The sequence below is a fragment of the Lepidochelys kempii genome, chromosome 3 (assembly GCF_965140265.1).
Source record: "Lepidochelys kempii isolate rLepKem1 chromosome 3, rLepKem1.hap2, whole genome shotgun sequence".
NCBI lineage: Eukaryota > Metazoa > Chordata > Testudines > Cheloniidae > Lepidochelys > Lepidochelys kempii.
The window spans coordinates 120,200,626-120,212,361 of record NC_133258.1 but is presented as its reverse complement, the minus strand read 5'-3'; the positions used below and the strand labels follow the sequence as shown (position 1 = coordinate 120,212,361).

The 11,736-nt window shown below is 39.7% G+C and overlaps 1 protein-coding gene across 1 annotated transcript; it reads left to right on the top strand.

Annotated features, from left to right (window-relative positions):
• Positions 1 to 433: 433 nt before the first annotated feature.
• On the top strand, positions 434 to 11,297 carry TAGAP (T cell activation RhoGTPase activating protein). The gene is made up of 10 exons (XM_073337818.1): positions 434 to 512; positions 987 to 1,071; positions 1,175 to 1,228; positions 1,939 to 2,005; positions 3,443 to 3,612; positions 4,794 to 4,955; positions 5,456 to 5,565; positions 6,333 to 6,528; positions 7,305 to 7,422; positions 8,742 to 11,297. Exons 2-10 carry the CDS (start codon positions 1,045 to 1,047, stop codon positions 10,034 to 10,036), a joined length of 2,199 nt encoding a protein of 732 aa, XP_073193919.1. The 5' UTR covers positions 434 to 512; positions 987 to 1,044; the 3' UTR covers positions 10,037 to 11,297.
• Positions 11,298 to 11,736: the final 439 nt, after the last annotated feature.

Genomic DNA, 11,736 nt, shown 5'->3' with positions numbered 1-11,736 from the left:
TGTAGGGTCACATTTAACCGGATGACGTCTTTTTCATTGCAAAAGCGATGGTATTTGACTAGCATGGGGGTGTTAAACAGTGCAAATTGCCCTTTAAAAATTAATTTTAACCTGCCTACACTGCATCATCCTTTTCACACATCCTACCTGGTGACAGTGGCATTACACGGAACCTTTACCTGCCAGATGACTCGTCTTTTCCATGCATAACAGCTACAAGGTTTTAAAAAAATAAAAACACTGCCGCTGCCCTAAAAGGAAAGAGGAAGCTAGAACTTTGAAGCGTCGGTCAGAGAATCTTGTCCTGCCCCATGATGCTTCTTCCTGTCTCAGTTTGTGAATTTCCACCTTCCCCTATTCTCCGTTTATAATGCAGCACACGTGGGGGTAGAACTGTTTAGTCTCCTTCTGTCTTTGCAGCAGATTAGTGGCAGAAAAGACAGTCATGCTGTTTCTCCTTTTCTCTATAGTTCGCTCGAGGTAAAAGAACTCTGGCTGGATACCATCCTCTGGTAAGCCCTGTTCTGCCTATGAAATGCATGTACCCAGTAAATAGTAAAGTTAGTGTAATACTACAAATTTAGACTGCAGAAATTATGTCCTGGGGAAGGAGGTCACCCATTGCCATTGTGGCTGTTGTGCATAGCAGATTGAGCGAGTTTAGTGTCGTATTTGAAAATTAGCACTGATGTAAGATTTGAGTTTTATGGTCTAGCTTTCAGCATTTATTATCTACTCCTTACATGTAGTGAAAGTGAAAAGCTCTTTTTTAAAGGAAGGCATATCTATGGTAGTTGTACTAAATGCATTACAGCTATAATTTCAGCTCCCATAATAATATTTTATAGTTTGCTAAGGATAGAGAGATTGACTTCTTATTTCAAGATATATTTTAAATGATATTTTGGCTTGCAGTAGAGCCACAAAAGAATGGTTAAATGTTATGGTGGGTAACCGTTATTTCTTTGTCCATTCATTCTGCACAGGCAAACAAAAGAAACCAAGGGAACCAGAATCACTAAAGTTCCATCAACTAAATTCCTAATGAAGGTGTTAAGCAGCTGCAATGCTGTAAGTGTTTTTAATGAGTCAATGGATCTACTTTAAAAAAAATTAATTTTTACAAATAATGTTGGAATAGTTTCTCACATTTTGTATTTGTTTTCTTTCTTAGCCAAAATCTCTAAATGCCAGCAATATGGAGACTTTGATTGAGTGCCAGTCAGAGGTAAATAATCTCTAACTCCATCCAGTTCTTATTGTATGTTCATGTGTAATACCCTGGCAAACTTGGGGTCAGATTCTCACCTCGTGTAAATCGGCATCATTCTGCTGAAGTCAGTGGAGTTTGCTGATTTACACAAGCTGAGGATCCAGACCTTGTTGTGTATTTAATTTCTGCCTTGTTTAGATATTACATCTAAAGAGCAAATATGCAGCAGTGACGATGTTTAAAGTTAGTTTAAGCAAGATTCAAAAAGAGATTGGATATTTTTAAGGATATCAAGAATATCCAGTCAAAATAGTTAATGAAAATATTTTGGAATGTTTCAGGATTTAAGCAGATTTCTAACTATTAGAGATCAGAATAAGACCTATGTGGAAGGCAGATTGTCCCACATCTGCCTACTGCAGGGATCTTACACCTTCCTCTGAAACATCTGGTGCTAGCCACTGTCAGGGATAGGATAATGGACCTTGGGTATGACCCAGTCTGGCAATTCCTATGTTCCTAATAGCAACTTAAACATTAGGACTGGATAGTTCTATATAATACAGAGCCTACATGTAATTGCTAGACTTAATAATTAATCCTGTGATGCTATATTTTTCCATTTTGTATATGAAACATATCACAGGCTTTTGAGATACAGATGTGGTTGGCTGTTGGTTTTTTTTATCTTTGTCTGCTTCATGACTGACTAACATTTATTTTAGGGTGATATCAAGAAATGCCACTTGTTGGTGTCGTGTGACAGTGAAGATGGACTTTGCCATCTGATTGGTAAGTTTTGAAAAAAAACTTTTCTTCTTACATGAGTGTTGAAAGCTGGTATTTCTGCAAAACTAAAGCTGTTTTATATATATATATATATATATATATATATATATATATATACACACACACACATAGTACTGGAAGCAGGAAAAAAGGTTTGTTGTTAATTGATATTATGTGTGTTAATATCACATTATGTGACATTGTTATTATTTTTAACCCTTAGTTAGCAGGACTTTAATGAGCCACAAGTGCAAGTCCTGCTAACCTCTAGCACACATAGCAAATTTTCCATTTCATTTTGGTGTTGGGATATTCAATTTCTGCACAGAAGGCAACTTGTTTAGAAAACACTCCCAGTTATGCTTTATGGGGAAAACATAAGCTTCAGCACACTGTAATCTTCAAGTTCCCAACATGCCACTATGTTTAAGATCCAGGTTCAAATCCAACCATGGGAGATCTAGGAACCTCAAACAGCAGAGGGCTAGGAGAGTTGTTCATATCCTCCAGGCATGTGTGCTGTGTTCTAGGGCATCCCCTTGTGGCCGGCTGGAACAAAACTTTAAAGTCTTAGAGGTTGCATCCAATGGGCCAGCAACAACACACATATGCAGATGGCCAGAGCCACCCACCCCTAAACTGAAAAAAGTCCATATCTACTAAAGCAAAAAGAGCCAGTGCGTGATCTATGAGAGGTATGGAACACTGGTATCCACAAGTTTCAGAGTAGCAGCCATGTTAGTCTGTATCCACAAAAAGAGAAGGAGTACTTTGTGGCACCTTAGAGACTAACAAATTTATTTGAGCATAAGCTTTCGTGAGCTACAGCTCACTCCATCGGATGCATTCAGTGGAAAATACAGTGGGGAGATTTATCCACAAGGTGCAAGATATGAAAGGATGTGCTTGTAATCAATCCTTTGCAAGGTGCTAGAAAGAAAGAAAGAAAGAAAGAAAGAAAGAAAGAAAGAAAGAAAGAAAGAAAGAAAGAAAGAAAGAAAGAAAGAAAGAAAGAAAGAAAGAACCCCCACTTCCATGAACCCACTAACAGGGACATTGAGCAGGGTCAAATAATGTAGTGAAAGAATATTCATAACACTGCAAACTGCAAACTGTTGAATCAACCACAAAAGCAGTTCTTGGGCTGCATACATTCCTGCTGTAGGTCTAATGCTAAGAGGAAACAGCAAGTACAACATAGAAACAAGAAAGTTGCTATCTTTATAGAGCTGGTCAGAGTGTTACAGTTTAAGGACTTGTTTCCTTAGTAACATCTTAGCTATCTTTCAGTTTAGCTTTGCTCTGTTTAGCTTGACATCCTTGTTTTAATGTTTATGGTGCATATTATTTCCTCTGTCACAGAGCATACCAGATCATATCCACAGTAGCTTTCTCACACTGACTTTCCTTTCATTTTTGTTTTGCTCTTGCTTGTAATAGATGGTAATAAGAAAAGAAAGAAGGTGATATCATGGCCCTTCGCGCTGCGATGGAACTCTAACGTATCAGAGTCCTCGGGACATTTAGAATCTGATCTGAAGACTTCTCTGTTTGATCAGCCTCTGTCAATTGTCTGTGGTGAAGATGACACACTCCCCAAACCCATTCAGGTAAGTGAACAGCTAGTAGTAGTCATTTGGTATTTCTTATCTCTAATGAGTGGCAGTATGTCCTAGTAGGTAGGGCACTAGACTAGTATTCAAGAGACCTCAGTTCTGCTTCTGGGTCTGCTGATGACCTTAGGCATGTCACATCAGCTCTCTGCCTCAGTTTCCCCATCTTTTAAATGAGACTAATGATACCTCATTTGTAAAGTGTTTTGAGACCTACCAATAAAAATCTCTGTATAAGAGCTTGGTATTAATATTCATGCGCAAATAATAGTGCTACTAAGCAAGGTGGGGATTTCCTCTGTTCTAGAAAAACCCAATCCCTCAACTCCCATTTTCTTCAATGAGAATTACACACATGAGGATTGCAGACTAAGGGACTATAAAAAAAATGCATGGATTAGACCATCAAAAGTCAGTAGAAAAGCAGCAGCTGAACAGCTGTGAAGTTCAGGGTGATGAAGAGGCTTGGGTTGGCTAACTATAGAGAAAGGGTTAGTCGCAGAGTTCAGATGCAAATCCAAAGTTTGAGGGTATTCAGATGTGTGGGGTTGGGTTCAGCCCCTGTTGCTTGTGTTAGAAGTGTGGTCCACTGGTGAGGGCACTGATCTGGGAGTCAGGAAAAGTGAGTTACCTTCTTAATCATGTCATTGGCATGTGTGATCTTGAGAAAGTCACTTCACCTTTCAAATATTTCAGAAGCATAAGGACATTATGAATTACATCTTTCCCTGAAAAAAAGCACTCAGCTTTTGAGCAAATACCTTCTGACTGACACAAATGCCACCTCACTAAAGCAAAGGAAACACGTATTGAGGCCACTTGTCAATAAGTGTACAGTAAGCTAAGAACTGGACTTTGCACACATTCAAGCAATGGATATTTTTTTTCCAAAATGAGCTTCACTAGGCATTCAGTATGGGGGCGGGGATAAAAACATGAGTGCCCAATTCATCTCCTTCTGGCAATCAGGAGTAATTCCACTGAAGTTGATGTAAAGTTAAAGTGAGAGAAAAGTCAAGACCTTAAAGTGTAACTTATTGCAAACCAACACTAGATGGTATCCCACTTTAAGAACAGTGCAGCTCCCAGTTAAATATGCTCATATCTTTAATAACACAGTTATGCTCTATATGGCCTCCCTTACCATTCTTCCATTTCTGTATGTGTGTTTCCTATAGGATATCCTTACTACACTGTATTTTAAAGGACCTTTCACTGAAGGAATATTCAGAAAAGCTGCCAATGAAAAAGCACGCAAGGAGTTGAAGGAAGAACTGAACTCAGGAGGAAAGGTTGACTTGGAAGGCAAACCCGTGCATCTGTTAGCAGTGGTCTTTAAGGTAAATGTACCTGACCCCTAGCTGTGAGAGTAGATTTCTAACAGGAATGGGCAAACTAGTAACTAGAACAGATCCTTACCTGGAACCAAAATTAAAACCAAAGTGAAACTAGACTAAACTTTTTAAACTTCAGGAAAAAATTGATAACCCTTTTAATTTCTTATTTTATTTTTCTGCCACTGACTTCCAGTTCCTATGTGACCTTGGACAAGTCACTTCATGGCCTCAGTTTTCCCTTCTGTAAAGTGGGGATAACTATATTTTATCTTTCTTTGTAAAGCACTTCATGCTGTTTTGTATATATTCATACAACATACATGAATGGTTGTGTGTGTATATATATATATATATATGTACCTCATATACCATATAGCTAAAATTGATGAGCGCTGTGCTGAGTCAAAGTCTTAGTAATAATCAAAAGGCAAGAAATGTCTTTATGTTCATTCCATCGTAAATGGTATTATCCAAATGCTAAACAAAAGGTCTCTTCACTGCAGGATTTCCTCCGAAATATCCCACATAAGCTACTGTCATCTGAACTTTATGACGAGTGGATGACAGCTATGGAGAAGCAGAGCAATCCTGACAGAATTGGAGGATTGAAAGAGTAAGTTTTGCAATCAGTCCCATTGAAATGGAGCAATCCAGATCCAGTGACCTTCCTGGAAACATTTCCACTCATGTCATTTGTAGAAAGTTGGTGCAACTCCTCCAGTGGTTAATTTTGGAGTGAAAACGGTGCAGAACAGCATTTCTCTAGTAACAATACTATCCTAAATGTATATGAGATTGATTTAAAAAACATAAGGCCTCCGGAATAATGAACAAACAGGCTTGCAATGTTTTGGTGATTAATGTCGTACATCAACAGTGGACAGTCATCTGGGGCCTCATCCAAACCCCATTAAAGTCAATGGAAAAGCTTCCATTGGTTTGAACCCTGGTCCTGGGAAAACAAAAGATAATTTTTCATTCTTGTGGGGGGAAAAAAACAGAAAAATATAAATTATAATTAACAGCTGACATATGAAATAACTGTAAAGCTACATAACATGACTTTAGAAGAGTTAAGGATGATATTATTGAACCTCTCCAGTGATATTTCCAGATTACATATCATTTATTAACATTGTTTGTTAATTTATTTTAAAACATGCAGTATTCTAACGCTTGCTTGCCAGTCAAGACGTTATGGTTAGCCACACAATCAGCTGCTGCTGGGGATTTTTGAATGGTAGTTTAGTAAAACAGTTAAAATAATTGTTTTCCTCTTTTTGGAGGAAGTGTTGTGTACGTGAGCTAAACTGAAACTTGTTCCCATAAAGACGAGGTCATTGTCACCTACTTAATTTTGCATTTTTTGATGTTTCTTAGGGTTGCAGACAAATTACCAAGACCAAATCTCCTCTTGCTCAAGCATTTGGTCTTTGTGCTTCACCATCTCAGCAAAACCTCTGAGGTCAACCGGATGGATTCCAGCAATCTTGCTATCTGCATTGGGCCAAACCTGCTGACTCCAAAGCATGATGAAACCTTACCACTTGAAGTCCAGAAACAGCTGAATGACAAGGTTAGTTTGGCTTCCTCCCTCTGCTGCTCCCCTAAACAGACTCTTACCCTTACTATTTATCTTCAGAAGCTAAGTGAGGCACCACTACCAGCCATCTCTGGGTCAACCCCTCACTGGTCCATTCAGAAACAGGTCATCAAGTCTCCTTGCCTCATCATCTACATTGTACAAACAATAAGTTAGCCTAGAGTACACACTACTCATGTTTCCAGCTCCTGAATACAAATGTACTGAACACATATATATCAATAAAATATACAGTGTGTGTGTGTGTATATATAGATATATACACACATATATACACACACCACACACACTATCTGAGTTGTAATCTTCAAGTGAGAGTTAAGTCTTCTTGGATAAATCTGAGCAGATCCACAGGACCCCTGTTCCAAAGTGGCCCATTATGTAACATGAGGCTAACATTTTCACAGGATCCATCCATTCCTGCAAGCCCTTCATTGTTCAGCATGGTTCTGTTCAAAGATAACTTGCTGTCTGATATGTGGAGCTCTTTATAAAGGAGTGGCTTAATCTAATGTTGTAGCAGCTACCCAGCTGCTGTAGTATTATATGCAAAAGTACTGTACAGTATTATGAAAGATTATTATATACTATACATGTTATTCATATCCCTTCAGTTAAAATAAATTAGTTAACAATAGATCTTAAACTGCAAAAAAAAAAAAAAAAAAAAAAAAACAGTGCCAGTTCTGAAACTGCCAGTTCAAATGCTTAGTTTAACACACACAAAAATAATTATTTTATTTTCACAGGTTAAGACATTAGTGGAATTCCTCATTGATAACTACTTTGAAATATTTGGGGAGGATATATCTTTGCTCTTCAGTCCCTCAGCTGATGATTCACTGGAACACGCAGACAGCTCCACAGGTATGATGATGTGTGGGTGTACTTTACATATTGGGTGTATTGGATCCACTCCAGATCTGGATAAATAACAACACCCGTGTATACATTTATGCATGGTATCTGGTCTATCAAGTTATTGAAGCACGTTTATGTTAAAATGTAGTAAAATTTTACTGAAAGTACAGAGGGTTTCTGAGTGCCAGACACAAACTGCGAATGTTATTTTATTGGAGCGTGTTCTACATGCTAAAGAAGTCACTTAAAATGACACTATCCCACAAGGCTAGATTCATTCCCAATGCCAAACGTCAGCTGTTCATACCGTTTATAAAATCATCGTATTCATAGCCTCTCATAGGACTCTATGCTGCAAGCTGCCGAGTGCCCTCAGCTCCCATTGACGTCAGTAGGAATTGAGGGCACTCAGCACCTCACTGTGTTGAGTCCACAATGATCATTAAATGTCCTCTTAGTGGAACTTCCTGAGGTCCAAATGTCACCGTCTGTATATGTGTAGCTGCCAATGAAGTCACGTCCAAGGGCTGAATGTTGTTCATTATGGGCCAGATTGTTCCTGCCCCTGGGCAGGTATGTAAGAGGGAATAAGGACCCTTTCCCACTATGAATCCTTTGACAGGTGCCAAGCACAACCCCAGATCTGTGTGCTCCCTGAGTGTAAGGACCTTAGGTATCATTATTGGCAGCTCTAGAAACCTTCAAGGAGGGGATGGTTCCATGACCTTGTCCCAACCTCTTGCTGGCCCCGTGTTGGGACAGTATATGCTGTCCCTTTACAAAGGCAGTCAGAGCACCTGCCTTGCGCCAGCCCCTACCCTAAGCTAAGTTAAAACTGCAGTTCAACCTCACTGATTTTAAGGTGACCCACTATCCTTTTTGATATAAATGGATTAAGAAGATTGTTCCTAAAAAGAATTATGAAAATTGAAACAAATGTGCCAGATTGGGAAGCTATAGAATATAGTGGTTGCTCATAGCTGTTTTTTCTTTTCTACTTGTTTTTTTCTATCCCCATTCGTAAAATTGTTTACCTTTCTTTCTCCCCCTTTAGCCCTCCTAAAAATATTATGCTACAGTTAGTTGGGTATATACCTGAATGTAGTGAATTTGTCAGATAAGAACTCTTGAGGTGTTAGACTAAACTACATAGGTCAGATTCTCAACTGGTATAAGTTGCTGAGTTCCACTGACGTCAGTTTACATCAGCTGAGGATCTGGCACCAGAACTATGAATAAATGGAGATCAGCACATCAATAATTGTTGTTTTCAAGTAGTTTTTGCTTCGCATGTAATGTACTGACAATTTCTTCCTCTCCCACAGAACTGTTATCTCCCACTCAGCAAAATGACTCCGCCTACGACAGCACTGATCCCGAGGCTGAATACAACTCCAGCATTTCTCAAATCAAGCAGCTCCAGAAGACCAAAGGGAAAACCAATAGCCTGAGCACCAGAGAGCCACAGTGCCAAAAACCACAGGACCTCCTCCCGTCTGCCTCTTCACTAACCGTTTTTAAAAACTCCATAAGCACACTGGATAGGAGATTCTCTGAGCCAGACATGTCCTTGAAGGACTACCTTGAAGGCAAGATAAGGAGCCAGAAGCTAACCAAAAGTGAGGATAATTTCACCATCCAGCAGGAACAGCTGAGGTTGCAAGGTCAAGAACTGGAAAAGCACCTGTCAGGGGAATTTTTTCCTGGAGGTCACTATAGGACTAAAAAGCCACTAAACCTAAGTGTGAAAACCAACTTGCCATCAGAATTATCAAGTGGCTCATTACCCAAAACATCCTCCAACTGTTCTTTGGATAGCTCCTTATCTAGTTCTGACTGCTCTGTCTTTACCAGCTCACCATTAGTTTCTCCTTCCAGTCCCAAGAGAAACTTCTTAAACAGACCCCAGTCCTTTTCCACCAAGACTGCAGATGAAAGTGATACACCCATCAGAGAGATCAAAAAGCACTCCATGTCATTTTGTTTGGCAACCCGCAAGAAAGTGCTAACAAAAACCCAAAGTTGGGAGCCTGGAAAAGCCATAGGCTTTCAAAGAAACAGCTTCAAGAAGGACTCAAAGAAAGAAAATCAGTTTTCATGCAGAATAGTCCAGGAACACTGTACCAACAATAGCAAACCATTATCTGTGGTATATCAACCAAGGTCTCGTTTCAGGTCAGCTGATGAGGTGTTTAGGGAAGTGGACCAGAAAAATCCTGGCAAACCACCATCGTATGAAGAGGCTACTAAAAACTGCCTGGCTGCTAAGGTCCCCTCATACAGTACCTTAACAGTTCAGAATATGAGAGCAACTGTGTCAAATCAAGACTCTTTGCCTCCTCATGCATGTCTCAGCAATAGAGGGGTTACAACAGATACATATCGGAAGGATCTACCCTCTGACAGACTTTTTGTGGTAAATGATTCTCCGATACAAACTGAAACCATTGACATTGGAATGAATTCCCGTGCAAGTTTACCTGTAACCCCTCGAGTTTATCGTCTCAGGACTGTGTCTGAGTCCTATCAAAAGAACAAACAAGAGTATCTGATTCGACGGTGCAGTCAGCCAGTCTTTGAGGTTGACCAAATCAAATATGCTAAGGAATCCTATGTTTAAATAGACTGTCCATTCTCAACACAATGTACAAAGTAAACATGGTACAAATAGATGTCTTGCAAAAGATCATCCACAACATTTTACTTTAAAAGGACCAAGATTAAGCTAGCTTGACGTGAACACTTCTTTTGCATAAAGCTTTTCTGAAACTGGGTGTCAGCCTAATGTATCATGTTTTTCCAGCATTGGGTGTGTGTGGTGCATTATAATGTAAAAAAGTGTATATACTGCACATAATATATTACATTGAAAGAAAAGAGTAGAAATGTGAGAGCTGTGTGATAGAGTGTTGTGTTTCTATCCTTCAGAGGTCACTTTCAAGGCTGGGAGGGCCAAAACTTATCCCACCTGCCTTTTCTCCTATATATGTATGAAGGCTTTGTGTAATTTGCTATATGGTTTTTCCCCTCTAACACAATGCATTGCTGATTATTTTTTAATTTAAAAAAATGGGTCAGCAATCCCTCAGTCCCAGAATCTGAGACATTAAAGATGGAAAAGAACTGTTCCATCATCTAGTCCAGTCCCACCTGCTCCTAATGCAGGATTGCTCATCACAACATACTTTTCTAGAGCTCTGCCTGGTTTTAAATGACTCAAGCAATGTTTTCACCACTTACCTTGGGATACTACTTCACACTCTAATAAACCTCACTCTTATTAAGTTCCTCCTACTATTCAAGCTAAATTTCCTTTCTCTTGATTTTTATCTCATCACTCCTAGTTATACTCATTGTTGCCCTCCTAAACAATCCCTCTCCCTCCTTGGTGGTTAGGAGAGCAAACTTACAACAACTAATCGGCAGTATTATGTAGTCAGTCATGATCTCCAATCAAAATCAGGGACCTCTGTTATTAGGCATGTACATATACATTGTAAGAGACAGTCCCTGCCCTGAAGAGTTTATAGTCTAAATAGACAGGGCACACAGAGGTGAGAGAAAGGAAGTATTGTTATCCCCATGTTACAGAGCACATGAACAAGAAAAATCCTGCAAGTAAACATTTCACACTCAAGCTTCCAACAGCTCTTTAAAACCTACAATGAGAAACATTTTAGTTATAAAAAATACTTGACAGTGTCTTTTAACCTTATAAGAATAAAAATGACTGGACGTGTAATGTGTTTTCACATGTAGTAACTCACATTTTAATAGCACTTATCTCCAGTTTATGGTTCAATGCCTTGAACCAGGACGGAGGAGACTTTTTGGTTTTTCCTCCAGTGTAATTTCACTACAATAAAGCACTTTTTTCTGCATGTCTAATTGTTATGATATTTTATTCATGGCCTCTCTCTTTTTCAAACATTCACACACTATCTGCATAAGAACATAAGAACGGCCATACTGGGTCAGACCAAAGGTCCATCCAGCCCAGTATCCTGTCTACTGACAGTGGCTAATGCCAGGTGCCCCAGTGGGAATGAACACAACAGATAATTATCAAGTGTTTTTCACTTCTCTGAGGCAAGGCATTGTCAGTTAAGTTCCCTCTAAGCTGCATGGCCATGCGGCCTTGCAGCTGCCTATTAAGCCCTAAGCAGGGGCTCAGGGCTGCAGCGGGGAGAGATGCCCGGACCTGCCACAGCAAGGAGAGGCGCCCCTCCCGACCGGACCCAGCGCGGACTTGCCCTGGACTTACCGCAGCTGGGGAAGAGGAGCTCCTCCCCCAGCCCGGGCCCACCAGAGCTGCCAGAG

What these genes read in the sequence shown, in the direction of transcription:
- TAGAP (XM_073337818.1), top strand. Translation starts at nt 1,045, where the DNA reads ATGAAGGTGTTAAGCAGCTGCAATGCT. An exon ending in TGTTAGCAGTGGTCTTTAAG is followed by an intron (nt 4,956 to 5,455) that starts GTAAATGTACCT and finishes TCTTCACTGCAG; the next exon opens with GATTTCCTCCGAAATATCCC. An exon ending in ACACGCAGACAGCTCCACAG is followed by an intron (nt 7,423 to 8,741) that starts GTATGATGATGT and finishes CCTCTCCCACAG; the next exon opens with AACTGTTATCTCCCACTCAG.